General features: G+C 42.9%; 1 protein-coding gene across 2 annotated transcripts in view; it reads right to left on the bottom strand.

Annotated features, from left to right (window-relative positions):
* The window catches only part of CDC14A (cell division cycle 14A), a 208,153-nt gene that overhangs the window by 36,181 nt on the left and 156,053 nt on the right, over positions 1-15,919 (bottom strand). For both annotated transcript variants that reach the window (XM_068239995.1, XM_068239994.1), the window contains exons 10-11: positions 15,200-15,338; positions 10,137-10,296 (exon numbers count right to left, since the gene is read on the bottom strand). In XM_068239995.1, coding sequence (XP_068096096.1) covers positions 10,137-10,296; positions 15,200-15,338 — 299 coding nt within the window. The remainder of the gene's footprint in view (positions 1-10,136; positions 10,297-15,199; positions 15,339-15,919) is intronic.

The raw sequence follows: 15,919 nt of genomic DNA, 5'->3' as shown, positions 1-15,919 counted from the left end.
ATACACAATAAGAAACAAACATGGGGTACATAATAATACAGACAATGGTATACACCAAATACAGGCGTTGGCACATAATACAGAATTGGAACACATAGTTATAACAGTGACAAATGTAACAGGATGAACAAAATGTATAGCAATTTCCAAGACACAAAAGGGTGAGAGAACCCTGCGCTTACAATCTAAAAAAAATAGGGAGGAAAAAAAATACAGTTATTTATTTAAAAAAAAAAAGGAGATAAATATTTATAGAAAAAATAAACAAACAAGCCAGGAGGGATCAGAGCCCACCAACAGAGAGCTCTGTTGGAACGCAGAAAGGGGGGGGGGGGGGGGGGAATCACTTCTGTGCTGAGTTGTACGGCTCTGCAGCGAGGCCTTAAAGCTGCAGTGGCCTATTTTGTGAATAATGGCCTGGTCTTTAGGGTGGCTTAAGTCCGTGGACCTTAAGGCTGGTTTCACAGTGGGACGTTACAGGCGCACGTTAGTGCAGCCTGTAACGCACCCCACCGCACAGCAATGAAAAATCAATGGGCTGTTCACAGTGCCCACGTTGCGTTACAGTGTAACACTGCGCCATAATATAACGTACTGCATGCAGTACTTTGTGTAGACTATTTGCACATGCTCAGTAATGTTGGGGAGGAGGGGAGAGCAGCTGGGCACATGGCTAATTAATATTCACTGCACTCAGTGACGTGCAGTGTTTACTTCCTGGAGCGCCTGCTCTGTGCGGCGATTGGCCGGCGGGACCACGTGATGCCGCATGCGTCCAAGAGTGCGCATCACGGACGCCAGAGTGAGCTGCACAACGCGGCTCACTCTGACGTCCAAAGCAGGGAGCACCAGGCGTTGCGTTAGGGGCACGTTATGCGACCATAACGTCCCCTAAAACGCAACGTCCTGGTGTGAAACCAGCCTTAGTGGTTAAACAGAAGATTAAAAATAATCTTCTAGAAGAAAACCTGAATTGGATTGAGTTTTAGGAAGGGAAAGGTCATGAAAGACGATATAGTAGACAAGCAATCAGGAACACATGCAAGGAGGGTGTTAAAGAGAAACTCTGACCAAGAATTGAACTTTATCCCAATCAGTAGCTGATACCCCCTTTTACATGAGAAATCTATTCCTTTTCACAAACAGACCATCAGGGGGCGCTGTATGACCGATATTGTGGTGAAACCCCTCCCACAGGAAACTCTGAGGACCGTGGTACTCCTGGCAGTTTCCGGTCTGTGAACCTTGTTGCATTGTGGGAAATATCGGTTTACAGCTGATTCCAACTACCAAAAAAGCATGCAGCAGCTACATCACCTGCCAACAGTAAAAATGTCACCATGTAATAAGTGGCAGAATGTAAATCAGGGATTTAAAAGATTTTACAATGGGCAAACACTGACTAATTCATTTATACATAATTATTGTAAAAATGAAGCACTTTTTTATTACATTATTTTCACTGGAGTTCCTCTTTAAGGTCTGGGGCTGAGAAATACTGTTGTGATTCATCTGCATACTGTATAAAAGATACTGACAAAACATTGATTTTGTAAGTAGAAAGGTTTGTTGATTTATTGCTGTAGTTATAAAAGGTTTTCAACATTGCGGTAAGTTCTTGATCCATTAACATAGTTGATAAAGAAAGGAGAGCAGTCAGCTGAGCTGCTCTGAAAAAAAGGTGTTTTTTTAGCCCTCATCTCCTCCAGTACGGGACAGTATCACCTTAGTGCAGTTTAGTGCAGTTTTGAATAGCACTTCTCTATCATTCTGTGCTGCATATTATCACGCACATCTACAGAATGATCAGAGATGAAACACACAGGCGCACTCTGATCTCCGATACACCTGATGAACAGCTGATTGAGACATCCTCACCAAGGACATTTCTGTCCGATTGTGCTGTTCTTAGTCTCCTTTCAATACCCAGAACCAGGGCAGCTCAAATATTTCTGATCCTCAGAGTTCTGAGCATGTGCATTGAAGGGGTAGAGCTTGGCTATACTACACTGAGAATCCCTTATATTATGGGTATCACAGTGGCATATCTCATTGTTTGCTTAAGACATTTTAGGAGCCCCTGAGGACTCAGATTTAAAATTTTGACCTAAAGTATAAAAAAAAACCTTATATACGGCCTTTGTTTCATTTCCATTACTTATGAAAAATGAGCTGAGTGCATGGTTCCCCTCCACTGACCACTGGAAGCTATTCCATCATGTGTGGCACTGTAGTCCTCCTACCCTCCCCATAGCAACAGTATGCCTCACTCTGGTATATCAGAGCCATATGCCTGTATAGGACACAGACAGGTAATCAATAAATATATGTCAAAGGTTCTATTAATACGTCTGCACTGCATCTAAATAAATAAAAGTGGGTTGGCGATATCATTGAACCATAATATAATGTAACAGTTTGAAATAGTCCCTATAGCCTTCACTATATACTTCAGATGAGTTCACACTATACGCATTGTGTCAAGCTGTGTTGCCGTAAGTGAACTCAGTGCCCATAGAATTCTACAGGTTCACTTTTCTGTTTTGTAACAGACCTCCACATTATCCTAATTCTTTTTCTATTGAAAGGGCTCCTAGTTTTATTATTATTAAAAAAAATAATTCTAGTTTGTAAAAAACTAGAATTTCAACCAGTTCTGAAAATTCATAGCAGACTGCAAAATAAAAATGGTAAGATGATTTTCATAACATTCACATACACAAAGCATTGTGCAGCAGTGATAGATTTTGTAGCAAATTTGTGGCAATTTACTTAGCATAAATGTGCTTCCTGGTTTTAACAAATTATGCAAGAGGGACACCCAAACGTGCTTCAGTTTGTAATTGTGGATGTCTGTTAATACAAAGTTTTAGGCTTCTTTCACAGTAAGACGTTACAGGCGCACGTTAGAGCAGCCTGTAACGCAGCCCCACCGCACAGTAATGAAAGATCAATGGGCTGTTCACAGTGCCCACGTTGCGTTACATTGTAACGCAGCACATACGTCGAGAGTGCTGCATGCTATGCGTTATGCGTGGCTAAGCCGCGTTAGACTGTGCGCACATGCTCAGTAGTGTTGGGGAGGAGTGGAGAGCGGCCAGGCACATGGCTAATTAATATTCACTGCATTTAGTGACGTGCAGTGTTTACTTCCTGGCCGCTCAGTGCGGCGATTGGCCGGGCCGGACCACGTGATGATGCATGCGTCCAAGAGTACGCATCACGGACGCCAGAACTATGGCGTCCACATCAGAGAGCACCAGGCGTTGTGTTAGGGGCACGTTATGTGCCCTATAACGTCTCCTAAACGCAACGTCCTGGTGTGTAAGTAGCCTTAAAGTGGATATGTATTAAAAAATGTAATGCAAACATAATAACTTTTAGTACTTGAATGAAAATGAAGGAATAAAAGTATTATTTTACATTTCAGATGTCATCCTTTTCACGCTGGTTGGCATGTATCAATGGCCAGCCAGCAACTTACTCCAGCCTCTCCCTCCTGAATATGCTTATTAGCTGTGAGAGTGCACACTTACACAAGTGTTTGTCTCCCTGTGACACTGTTTGATTGTGAGCTTTCATATATTTTATACAACAAATATCCAGAGTGGGCTTCAGGGGGGTATGTGAATACCACTGTGAGCTGTCCAGGGCACTGCAGCATGAGTCATGTACGTCTCCCCCTGGAAGCCCTCTCCTTTATTTCAGGAAGCTGCTGCAGAGAGGGGGAGCAAGGCTTCTCAGCTCCCAAAAAAAACTACGCTCGCCAGCATGTCATGGGGGGTGTATATAAATACAGAAATAAAAGAAAAGATGCCTAATTCATTTTTATTTTACAGTACACCTTTTATTATAAATAACAACATGGAAGCAATGGGAGTAAATGTTAAAAGTACTATGACTTTGACCACTTTGACCAGACAACTCTGATAAAATTCATGTCATGTTGTAACATTCTGTGGAGATGCAGCTGCGGGCAGTCAGGATGCCCCCGCAGCTGCTTCGGTTTCCCTGTCGGGCGTTTCTCCTGTCTCCTCGGCATCTAGCACGCCGAGGGGATTGTCAGTGGCTCATTGGGTGGCTTTGTCGCGCGCACAGACAGGACCTTTATGCGGGGAGGAGGCAGGTCAGCTGACCTGCCGGTCAGCTGACGTCAGAGGAGACTCTCGGCAGCTCGGATTGGCTGATGGGCGTGGGCGTGGCCGAGGGGTCTCCTCCGCCTCTTAAGTCTCCGAGAATCACTTGCAAACTGTCTGCTGTTGCGAATGCTTCGTGTGAGCACTCAGACCTTAGATAGTTCCGTTGTGCTTTGATCTGGGAGGAAACCAGGGATTTCACACAAGTCTAGGAATTGTTATTACTACTGTTATCACTGCTTGATTATCTGTGTATGACTCTGGCTCTCTTCTGACTTCTCTTACGCTATAAGATTCTGTACCTTTGCCCATCTGATCCTGTTGCTGACTCTGCCTGAAATACCTCTATCCTTCTGCCTGCCGATTCTGTACTGTATCCTCCTGTCTGTTGCCAAACCGATCTGTCTGACCACTCTACTCACCAGTGAGCCCTTGTCACTGGTGAGGTTCCTTACTGATAGTACCCACCAGCTCCTCTGGTGAGGTTCTGCCAAAACTAATCAGTATTACTGTTGCACCAAGCACTGTACACTTGCTATCACATTGTATACCTTCTGTGTGTTGCTATACTTGTATTATTGGTGATTCTGCAGATCACTACATAATCAGGTATAGTGTCTAGATTATTAGTGATACTGCAGATCACTCAATAATCAGACATCTGTTTGCTAACACCAATCGTTACACATTTATGGCACCTGTTCTCTCTGCCAGGACGTAGATTACAATTAACCACGATGGAACGCTCACATTGCTCTCTCACCTTTACAGCTCCCTCGCTATGCCATCGGTATGATGGCAGAGCTCCCCGAAGTGGTCAGGTGCAGATTTCATTGGCTCCAGACCCCGTAATCACTGTGAGCAAATCCCATTGGCTCACATTGATCACAGGATCAGAAGCCAATGAAATTGGCTCCTGGCCGGCTTAGGGGGCTCTGCCGAGCGATGGGGATACAGCGATGGGAGAGTGGCATAATCGACAGGTCCATGTGGGGTGACGTTGGTAAGAGATGTTTTTTCAAACCAGCAAAAAAAATAAATAAACAAACAATAAAAAACAATCCTTTATTCTGTCTATCAAGGGCTTGCAAAAAAAAGACTCCACTGGCCATGAACTTTACTGTACACTTGACATAAGCTGTAAACTACTGCCTTTTAATAAATTTAGAGGGAACCCGAGACGAGGGGAACCTTAAAAATGGAAAAAGATTTTACACATACCTGGAGCTTACTCCAGCCCCATAAGCCTGGATCGCTCCCACGCCGCCTTTCTCCGCTTCCTCTATCCGCCAGTACAGAGTCCCATCACTTCCGCCGGACGCGGCCAGTTTTACGCATCCACAGGGACTCCCTCCGACTCTTTACACATGCACCTGCGCAATACGGAGGGAGTGCACTGCGCTTGCGTCTAAATAACGGGACCCGGTACCGGCGGATAGAGGCAGCAGAGAAAGGCGGTGTGGGAGTGATCCAGGCTTATGGGGCTGGAGGAAGCCCCAGGTATGTATAAATATATTTATTCTTTGTCTCTGGTTCTCTTTAAGGCAGTTTTGACAACATTATTGGTGAGTACATTAATAAATGCCATATATTTGAGGTAGCGCATACACAATCACAAGCCCAATGAGAACACGCTCTATGAATGTTCCAATGTCAATAATCAAAGCGAAACAGGTTTCACTTGATGTTTATATGCAGATAGATGTCCTCACTGCAGCAGCTCGTACAGGGACACCGCCACCACACCATATGAAAATGGACTCCGACAGGAAGGAGCTGCTCAAAGTTTTTATTGTATTACACTGACAGCTGAGTAAGAGCTTGCCTTATAAGTGTTGTTAGATTAATAAATGTGCTTTACCTTTACCCTTCTAGGAAATCAAAACTAATTGGAATTTAGCAAGACTTGGAGAACAGGATTTCCTTTGAGGAAAGAAGTAAAACATTTTCTCTCAGAAACTAGAGCAGTGGAATGTAAGGCTGCCAGGACCTGGGGATTTACTTTATCATTGCTGAAGCTGGACACAGAATAACATATACTGCAAATAACTTGGAGCATAAAGTGGAACTCTCCAAACACATATACAGGTCATTAATATTTTCTGGTATCTACAGGTAGTGTTTTCAACCTACGACCTGACAGCTTAAGCCTACCAAACTGTATCAGGTAAATCTGGAGCATGTGGCTTCTGGACAAATCAGACGACGCTATAGATTTTAATTGAAAATATTTGCAAGTTGGCATCAAAAGGGCAACTTGGGTGCAGGGTGACGCCCGAAAATTACCGTTTTCTTGCAGGGTGTTTTCAAGATGGCAAAGCCGGCAATAAAGGGTAAATTATTATTACTTTGGGGTTTCTTCTGCAGCGGGGAGAGTTAGGCATCAGGAAGGGGGGTTTGTGCAAGGGGGATGGTTAGGGGACAGGAAGGGGCAGTTAAGGTTAGGCGCCACTAGGGGAGTCTTAGGGTTAGGCATCAGTATTGGAGGGTTCTGTGTGAGAGTATAATTTACCGATTTTCTATTATGGGCACTGTTCCTGCGCCTGATTTTCCTTGGCGTCCGGATTTCATGTACGCCTACCAAACACTGCTCCTTTTTCTATTGCATTTTAAGTTACATTCAATGAAATTGTGGAACCTCATCTTAAAGTGGACCTGAGCTCTTGCCCAGGACAGAAGGAAAACATATAGAACTGTACCCTGTATGTATTTAGAGAGTTTAGTCTGTATAATTCCCCCTCAAGTCATTTGTTACTAAGCACAAGTTGTAATTTGATCCCTCAGCTGTATCAGCTGCCTGCCATGGCAGAGAGCTAACTAGTAAACTCAGGATATTAGCAATATGTCTCCTTCCATGAAAGCAGGAAGTAGACAAACTGCAGATTTATTGCAGGATTTGTAATAAATAAATATGGGACAGTGGCAGTCATGTGATCAAGTTGAAATACAGAACATTAAGGCAATTACAGGCTTAAACTTTACACAAATTAAAAATTATGGGTGCAGACTCCAGATGTTAAATGAGCACATCAGTAAAAGTTAAACACCACATCTGTATTAAGCAGTACGAGTGCTCGGTCTAGGGCAGGCGAAACAAAAAGCAGGTTTACATTAACATGGAAGTGTAATAATAATCAAATGTGTTTAAAATAATAATAAAAGCTGACTGATTTTCCTGCTTTTAGCTTTTTCTCCATACACAGTGTTTACAAATGTTATCAGCACTTGGACAGACATAATTATGAATATACAGAGTCAGTTTAACTTTATATAAGTAGTAGGGAGTTTGAAACCGATTGGTCAAGAAGAAAACAGCACGCACTGTATCTTGTTTTCTATTCGTATGATTACGGTGTTACAGCCTTTGCTATACATATTGTGGGGTTTTACTGCCCCTCCCCTCCAGCAAAACTACAATGCTCCCTCCCTCCCAAAACCCCTAAAATGAACAGACTAGGTAATCTCCCCCCAGATATAGCAGAGTATGATACTTCACCTGCTTCCAGCGGTGGGACAGGTACATACTCTTCTCTTCAGGGCAGCTCCATGCCATGCAGCCTATCACACTGCAGGTCCTGCTTCTGCATGCCACGTGACGGGAGCTGCAGAGTGATAGGCTACACAGTGCAAAGCTGCACTGAAGAGAGGAGTGAAGACCTTTCCCACCACCAGCAGGTGCAGTGTAAATGCTGCGCTGCTCTGCATGTAAGCACAGGAGTGGGCTCCCTTGATGGCAGGCGGTGCTGGGTTTATTTTTACGCTCCAGTATCAGGGCCTTATTTTAAGAAAACCAATCATGTTAGGTACTTTGAGGCCCAATAATTTTCCCAGCTCTCTCCACCTCAAAATCAGGCTACTCTGATTACATGTGCAAGATAACAGACATCAGTTGTCTAATGAAAGAGCCATAGATTTAACTGAGTGGTTTGACCATCCATGTGAAGTAGCCCAAATGTACTGTTAAGGAACTCTACACTATATAACCTTTTTACCAAATCAAGCACAAGCAGTAGTTTTGAGAACATCATTTGATGTACGGTACTCAGTTGATCATTCAAAGATGTTCAGTAGGCCTAAAAGATTTTAGGGAAAAATTGCATTGAGCGATTTCTGTCCAAAATCACGATTTCGATTTGATTCACAGTTTCCTTCAAATCAAGCTTTGATCCCCCTCTGTGTCTCTCTGTCCCTGTCTCTCTTTGTGCACAATCTGTGTCTCTCTCTGTGCCCTCTTTGTATCTCTCTCTGTGCCCCCTTTGTGTCCCCCTGGGTCTCTCTCAGTACCCGCTCTGGGTCTCTCTCTGTGGCCCCTCTGTCCCCCGAGCTGCGGCAGTCCAGCGATGCCCATCTATCCACTTCTTCTCCTGCAAAACCTAATGCATGGCATACTTCCTGTATGTCCTGTGACATAAAGGATCCAGGAAGTAAGCTGTGCACAAGAGCCGGCAGACGGCGATAGGGGCCGGACAGTGTTGGGTTTGTGCGGAAGGTATGCCCAACACTGCAAATGCTGCGGGTCGCACTCGCCGGGACTTGAGTGAAGTATGAAGCCGCTTCTTCAAACTTCCCCTATGCAGAAATGACGGCCTCACGATACTCACCGCTTTGACAATTCTGAAATTGTGATCTTGGTGATCATGATTTTGGTTTAAATTCGATTTATTGTTCAGGCCTAACGTTCAGTTGTTTTATTGATGGAACATTGAATAGGTGGGTGTGAGGAGAGTCCACACAGAGTAGGCCTGAATGATAAATCGAATTTAAACCTAAATCGTGATTTCCACGGTGACGTCAATTCCGCATGGGGGAAGTTTGGCGCGTGTGTCCCGCAGCATCAGTTGGACATATCTTCTGACAAGAGTCCAACACTGTCCGTCCTTTCTCGCCATCTGGCGGCTCTTCTGCATGGCATACTTCCTGGTTCATGTATGTAACATGACATACAGGAAGTATGCCCAGAGAGACAAAAGTATGCACAGAGAGACAAAAGGGGCACAGAGAGACAAAAGGGGCACAGAGGGAGACCCAGAGGGGGCACAACAAGAGAGACACAGAGGGTGCACAAACAGAGACGTGGAAAGAGATGCACAAAGGGGGAACAAAGCTTGATTTGAAGAAAATCGTGAATCGAATCGAAATCGTGATTTTGGACATAAATTGCTCAATTAAACATTCCCTAAAATCGTTCAGGCATAGAGAGTGGTATGTGATTGGCATCCTCATATGTGTGCCCTGCACCAAGCTAGCAGCAGTGGGGACATGGACATTAGACCAGATATAATTGAACACTGTACAGGTACCTTTACTTTACAATGTCAGCACAAAAAGAGTGATTAGTAGCATAGCAAAGCAGCTTTTCAGTTGCAGAATGTAAACAAAGGGCAGTTGCCGATTTTAAGAAAAACAGTTTAACCAGAGAAAATCAATGAATCATAAATCTATTACATTTGGCTTATTGATCAAAGAACACTTTGAACAGAAAAACAACAATTCCAGTAAAAGAATGTTTTAAATGTACAATGTACTTTCAGGTTAGTGTGATCTTCTATTCATCTTCCTGAGTGCATTGCTACAACAACGGTTTCGCTAACTTGTCATAAGTTAATCATAGAAAAAGATAAAAGAAATATTTTCAGTCTAAGAAACAGATGGAACATCTTCTTAGTACAACACACCTCTTCAGATGATAACTTACTCCAACATATGTTGCCACACTTGTTCTGTTCTATTACAACAGAACATTTCGATAAAGACTCTTAGTAAAAAAAATAAAAGAACAAAACATTTGTTTGCAGCTATCTTCTTGCTTTTGCAGGAAGTATACTACTTTATGTGATTTTTTTTAACAGGTGCTCTTTACAGGTTGGCTGGAGGCTACATTATCAGTAGAGAAAGCACTGACCAAGTCTATAGGAAAACCATCATTGCGTCTCACTTGATGTGAATGTAGACGTACAGAAACTACACCCAGACAACCAGACAATAAATGGAGACACTTACCTCCCCTGATCTGTCTAAACTGTGGTGACGACTTAACCTGCTCCCCACAGACAAATCCTCAAATTCGGACAAGATCCGGTTTACAGTTCCATCTTCCAGCTGAATTTGTTTCTGTTTACTTCTGTGGAGATCTCCCTGGAGCCACAGCCAGGTCTGTTTCCTAGGAACAAGGACATCATTAAAATGGATGCAGAGGCACGCACATCTACAAATCATTGACCATGTAGAAAATTTCTAATACTGGAGCTCGGAAGCCCTAGGTATATTGGAGCAGTAGCATTGCCCTCCCATGTATATGAGACACAACATACAGATCATCCACAAAGACATCAATGCTCAAAATATAAATGCGCCTTTTTAAAGCGGATTTGCTAGTATTCAGTTTTCCGTAAGCAAGATGCAACTCCCACAGAGCCTGAGTGAATATGCAAATCACAAAAAACAAACATATATCCAGAGACATAGATGTATAGTATGTCTAGCCAAGCATAAAAAACCAATCGGTTTTGTCCTGAGCTGGACTAGCTTTCTTTTCAAGGTGGTTCTGGGAACCCTTCAAAGACAAAGACAATATTCCCCAGTTGGGGTATCTGCATTCAAAGTGAACCTCCAGACTAAAAATCTACTCAGCAGCACTGAAAAGGCTTGGTGTTTCTTTAGTTTCACAGCATCAGAACAAAACTGTTTTTTTAGTTAAGCCTCATTTTTAGCTACACAGAATCTAAGCTCCGCCCCATCAAAGAAAACTGCCCGGGCATTTTTCCCCTGATGCTGTGCAAAGCATGATGGGATTTCCTATGTTGTTCTCGTTGCCTAGCAACTGGGAGGGGTGATCAGGACACAGGACAGTTGGAACTGTGTCTCATGCTCCCTGTCACCTCCTTTCAACCAAAAAGATGGCTGTCCCCATGAAATCACAAACATTTGCCTATTCTTTTAAAACAGGATGGTTAAGAGATTATATTACCTATCTATTTTAATTAACATAACTAATGCAACTTAATGACAGTATGTTTGTTTAGGCTGGAGTTCCTCAAAGATCAACCAGAAACAGCAGTTTGCTTCTATCTGCCAAACAAGGTATCTGTATCTGTGAGGTAAATTCCTTCTTTCCCTGCACCGCTTGTCATGTGACTGCAGAATACCGGTAACTTGCTAAACAAGGTATAACAAATGCACACTATTTGCAGTCTGTTGTACAGTGTGAAATTACATGTAAACTGCACATGAAAGTAACAGTAGTTAATACACCTGAGACCACATGAGGCCAGATGGCAGAACACTGAATGTATAATGTTGCAAGGACCCCAAATGATTCAAGTAAATGCACCAATAAATGGCCAAAAATGGGCAAGTCAAAGACTACATCTAAATCTCATTAAGATGCTGTGTTTTCTTGACTCAGAATGGGATCACCCTGCTAGAAACTCCTCAAACATTGTACAGGTAAAAGAGTGCTGAAAGGGCCCTTTTACACTAGGAAACGTGGTCACATGCATGGTTCCTTCCATCCAGGGATGGGCTTCATAGCTACTCGGATTCCAAATCTTAATGAATGCAGTTGTGGCCGCGAGAGACGGGGGTGGTGGTGGTGGGGGGGGAGTTACCTTACCCAGAAGTCCGTGGGATCATTCCCCTCACATGCCACGTATGTGATGCATTCCACCACTCACTACTGCACTTCCTCCTTCCGGCCTGAAGGTGAAGATTTTCCATCACACCTCTTCCACCACCGGGTGGCATTGTAACACTGACATGGTCTCCTGGATCCCAATCACATGTCATGTCATCGGAATCGAGAAGACAAGTCAGAATTACATCACCACCACGGTGAAGGTAAAAGAAGCCGATACAGCCGTCCGTACTGGTATGTATGAAAGCTCCCTGTTGCTAAAATTTGGCTGCTAAAGGGTTACAGCTGGAAGAACACTTAAAGAGAAACTACGACCAAAAATGTAACTTTATCCCAACCAGTAGCTGGTACCACCTTTTACATGAAAAATCTATTCCTTTTCACAAACAGACCATCAGGGGGCGCTGCATGACTGATATTGTGGTGAAACCGCTCCCACAAGAAACCCCTCCCACAAGAAATGTTTGAACTTTTGGCAGTTTCCTGTCTGTGAACCTTGTTGCATTGTGGAAAATAGCTGTTTACAGCTGTTTCCAACTGCCAAAAACCATGCAGCAGCTACATCACCTGCCAACAGTAAAATGTTCACTGGAGTTCCTCTTTAAAGAAAACCTGAACTGAAAATTAAAAGTCAAAATAAGCATACACAAGTCATACTTACCTCCCATGTAGTCTACTCCTCAGTGTCTTTCTCCTGTCCTGCATCCTATTTGTTCACTGTGATCAAGGGAATTTTCCGTCCTCCATTTTGAAAATGGTTGTTACCCATAACAGCTTTCTGGTCAGGACACAGTTAAACTGTAACATCGCCCACTTGAGCCATAGGGAAACATGGACATTACCTGGTAAATCAGTTTTCCTCTCAGCAAAACTGACAGCAACTGAAATTTTACTGACAGCAACTGATATATTTCTGATCTGACAAAATATTGTCAGAACTGGATGGGATTATTGTCAGAAGAAAATGGTGAGCTTCTGAGAGGAACTGATGGCAAGGTAACTATGCAATGTTCATTTGAAGTTACCTCATGTGTTTATTTTAAATATTTTTACTCAGTACAGGTTCTCTTTAAGCTACAAAATACATATGTAGGTGTGGTATACTTCGCATAAAATAAATGAAAAGTAGAACCCAATGCTCAACTCACATCAGCCTCCAATATAAACAAAGATTGTTGGTTATACATATGTGAGTTACATCCACTTGTATCTACTGCTACCCTACATACCCCAGAAAAAGACTGGTCATGGCTGTGGAGCTCACCATCATACCTATGTGGATACCTGAAACTAGCAATCTCTGTATTATTGGAGTTGTATATCTGCTGGCTTTAATCTTTACTGTATGGGATTAAATGACAAACCCTGTGAGCTCCTCACATGTTTTTGGCCAAGTCTTCATTATGAGGAAATATTATCTCACAGCGAACATAAACTGATATTCACTATTAAAAGTTATTTTGAACTCCACCTTTTGGCTATTTACATCAAGTGTCAAAAAACTTCCTCTTTAAGAATAGTTTAAAGAGGGACTGTAACCAAGGATTAAACTTCATCCCAATCAGTACTTGATATCCCTTTTCCCATGAGAAATCTTTGCCTTTTCTCGAATAGATCATCAGAGTGGGTCTGCATAGCTGATATTGTGGTGAAACCCTCCCACAGTGTGATGTCAGCACCTAGGTCCTAGCACAGTCGCGTCAGTCGGGGTCTTCTGTGCATGCACGGACCTCACCCGTATGCGCAGGCGACCCCAACTGACGCGACTGAGCCAGTTACTGGGGCTGATTGCGGACAAATGGAGGCACTCGGAAGGATGGCGGGGGACTCAGTGCTGCTTATGGGGCTGGAGGAAGCCCCGGGTAAGTATTGATTCTTTCTTTATTACTGTCTCTGGTACACTTTAAGTCCTGAGGAGAACTTGCAAGGTAAAAGTCTTAAAAATGTGATAAATGTCAGATCTAATAGCATACCCACCACTCAAAACAAATTAATTTTATTTTGTAGGTGGTCTTCTTTAAGAGCTATCACCTTAACATGCCTTTCCTTTGTACTGAGAACCATCACTTGAATGTGACTGACTGACAAGAAGCAGGTGTACAACAATCTGCAATAGGAATGTGGCCATGTACAGTACACATTCCAATCCTATAGAGCTGTATGACCTTCACTGGCACAAATGAAAATACTTTCTGGATCACAAAACACTGAAACACACGCGGTAAATATGCCTTCAGATGTTACTGCAAAGAATCATTATTGGAAACAAGCATTCAATTGTTTATCAAAGCTGAATTCTGAGGGAACAAAACTGAAACATCCAACTAGTGATCAGTAAGCTCAAGACATGTGAGTAGTTTCCTGCTTAGGCAAATTTGGGTCCATATTACAAAAAAAAAATAAAAAATCTCTATGTTGTTTTTAAAGGAAACCAAAAGTTAGCGGGATATGGAGGCTGCCATATTTATTTCCTTTTAAATAATGCACATTACCTGGCTGTCCTGCACCTGATACATTAAACCATAAACCTTGAATAGGTATGCCAGATGTTTCTGACACCAATCTGACAAGATTAGCCCCATGCTTATTTCAGGTGTGTGATTCAGGAAACCTAAGCTGAGAGGGATATGGATGTTTCCTTTTAAACAATACCAGTTGCTTGTCAGTCCTGCTGATCTCTTTGGCTGCAGTAGAGGCTGAATCACACACCTGAAACAAGCATGCAGCTAATCCAGTCTGACTTCAGTCAGAGCACCTGATCTGCATGCTTGTTCAGGGGCTGTGGCTAAAAGTATTAGAAACGCAGGATCAGCAGGAGAGTCAGGCAACTGGTATTATTTTAAAATGAAAAATCCATATCCTTCTCAGTTTAGGTTCCCTTTAAGCAACCCTTACTATGTTCTGATATGACCTAGGTGACCAAAACTTGGTTCACCAAATATGGCATAAAATTACACAGGAGATTTACTGTATTTTTTGGACTATAAGACTCACTTTTTCTCCCCAAAAGTGGGGAAAAAAAGTCACTGCGTTTTATAGTCTAAATGCAGAGAGTTCCAGACTAAACGCCTGCCAATACGAACCTCCAAACCGTCGCAATGTTGGGGACTCCCTGTACTGTGCCCATGCAGAGGAGGACACATGGGGACAAACGGAGGACACAGGGGGACACAAAGAAGCATTGAGGAGGACACAAGGGGGACAGAGGAGGACACAGGGAGACACAAGAGGTACAAGGGGGCATGAGGTACAAAGGGGGCATAATCCACAAGATGCCCTTCACCATGGATGCACCAGGTTTAGTATATATTTTTTCCCTGTTTTTTGTCCTCTAAACCTGGGTGCATCTTATGGTCAGGAGTGTCTTTTGGTCCGAAAAATATGGTAAACTTATGTAAAGTTCTGTGTAAGAGGCAAATACATTACTTACTCTTCTAGGAAGTGCTGTTGCGGCCCAATGATGGATCCAGGTCGGCATATTCTTATCCATGCTATGGCTTCAGCATGTGTGAATCTATAGTGCTTCATGATATAACAAGCAATTAGGGTGCCCGTCCTGCCTAGACCAGCTAGAAGAAATACAAGAAATACATAGGATTAAACTCAGCTCTATTAAGTCTTAAAAGGGAAATGTATAAGAATCACATAGGTTAATTTTCATTACAAGCATAAAATATTTAAATTAAATGTTTCATTTGTGGAACATCTGCTGGTTTGACAGATAAACGATCAATTTACAGTAATGAACTAGCATTACAAAAACTTCTGATGTCATAAGCAGACTTTGTAGTTTTCTATGGAGCTAACTTAACCACTTCCAGACCACAGTCATTGAAATTTATGCCATGTTTGGGACGGGATATCCCTGCTAAAGAGTAGATATCAATTACCGCACCGCGCTGCATGCTCCAGAGGATCTCGCTGCTCTTCCGTTGCTGCAACCCACTCGCTCTGCTTTTGGTATGACAGCAGAGCTCCGTGAGCAGGTCAGGAGTCGATTTCATGTAAAACAGCTCTTGATCGGCTCACAGAGCTCTGCTGTCATACTGACAGCAGAGTGAGTGGGCTGCAGCGACAGGAGAATGGCAGAAGAGAGACAGGTCCATGCAGTGTGACGTCTGTGAGCCCTGGTATAATTTTTTTTACTAAT

This window comes from Hyperolius riggenbachi, chromosome 6, assembly GCF_040937935.1.
Source record: "Hyperolius riggenbachi isolate aHypRig1 chromosome 6, aHypRig1.pri, whole genome shotgun sequence".
NCBI lineage: Eukaryota > Metazoa > Chordata > Amphibia > Anura > Hyperoliidae > Hyperolius > Hyperolius riggenbachi.
Note: the sequence above shows the minus strand (reverse complement) of the source record. Positions and strands in the feature narration are given on the sequence as shown.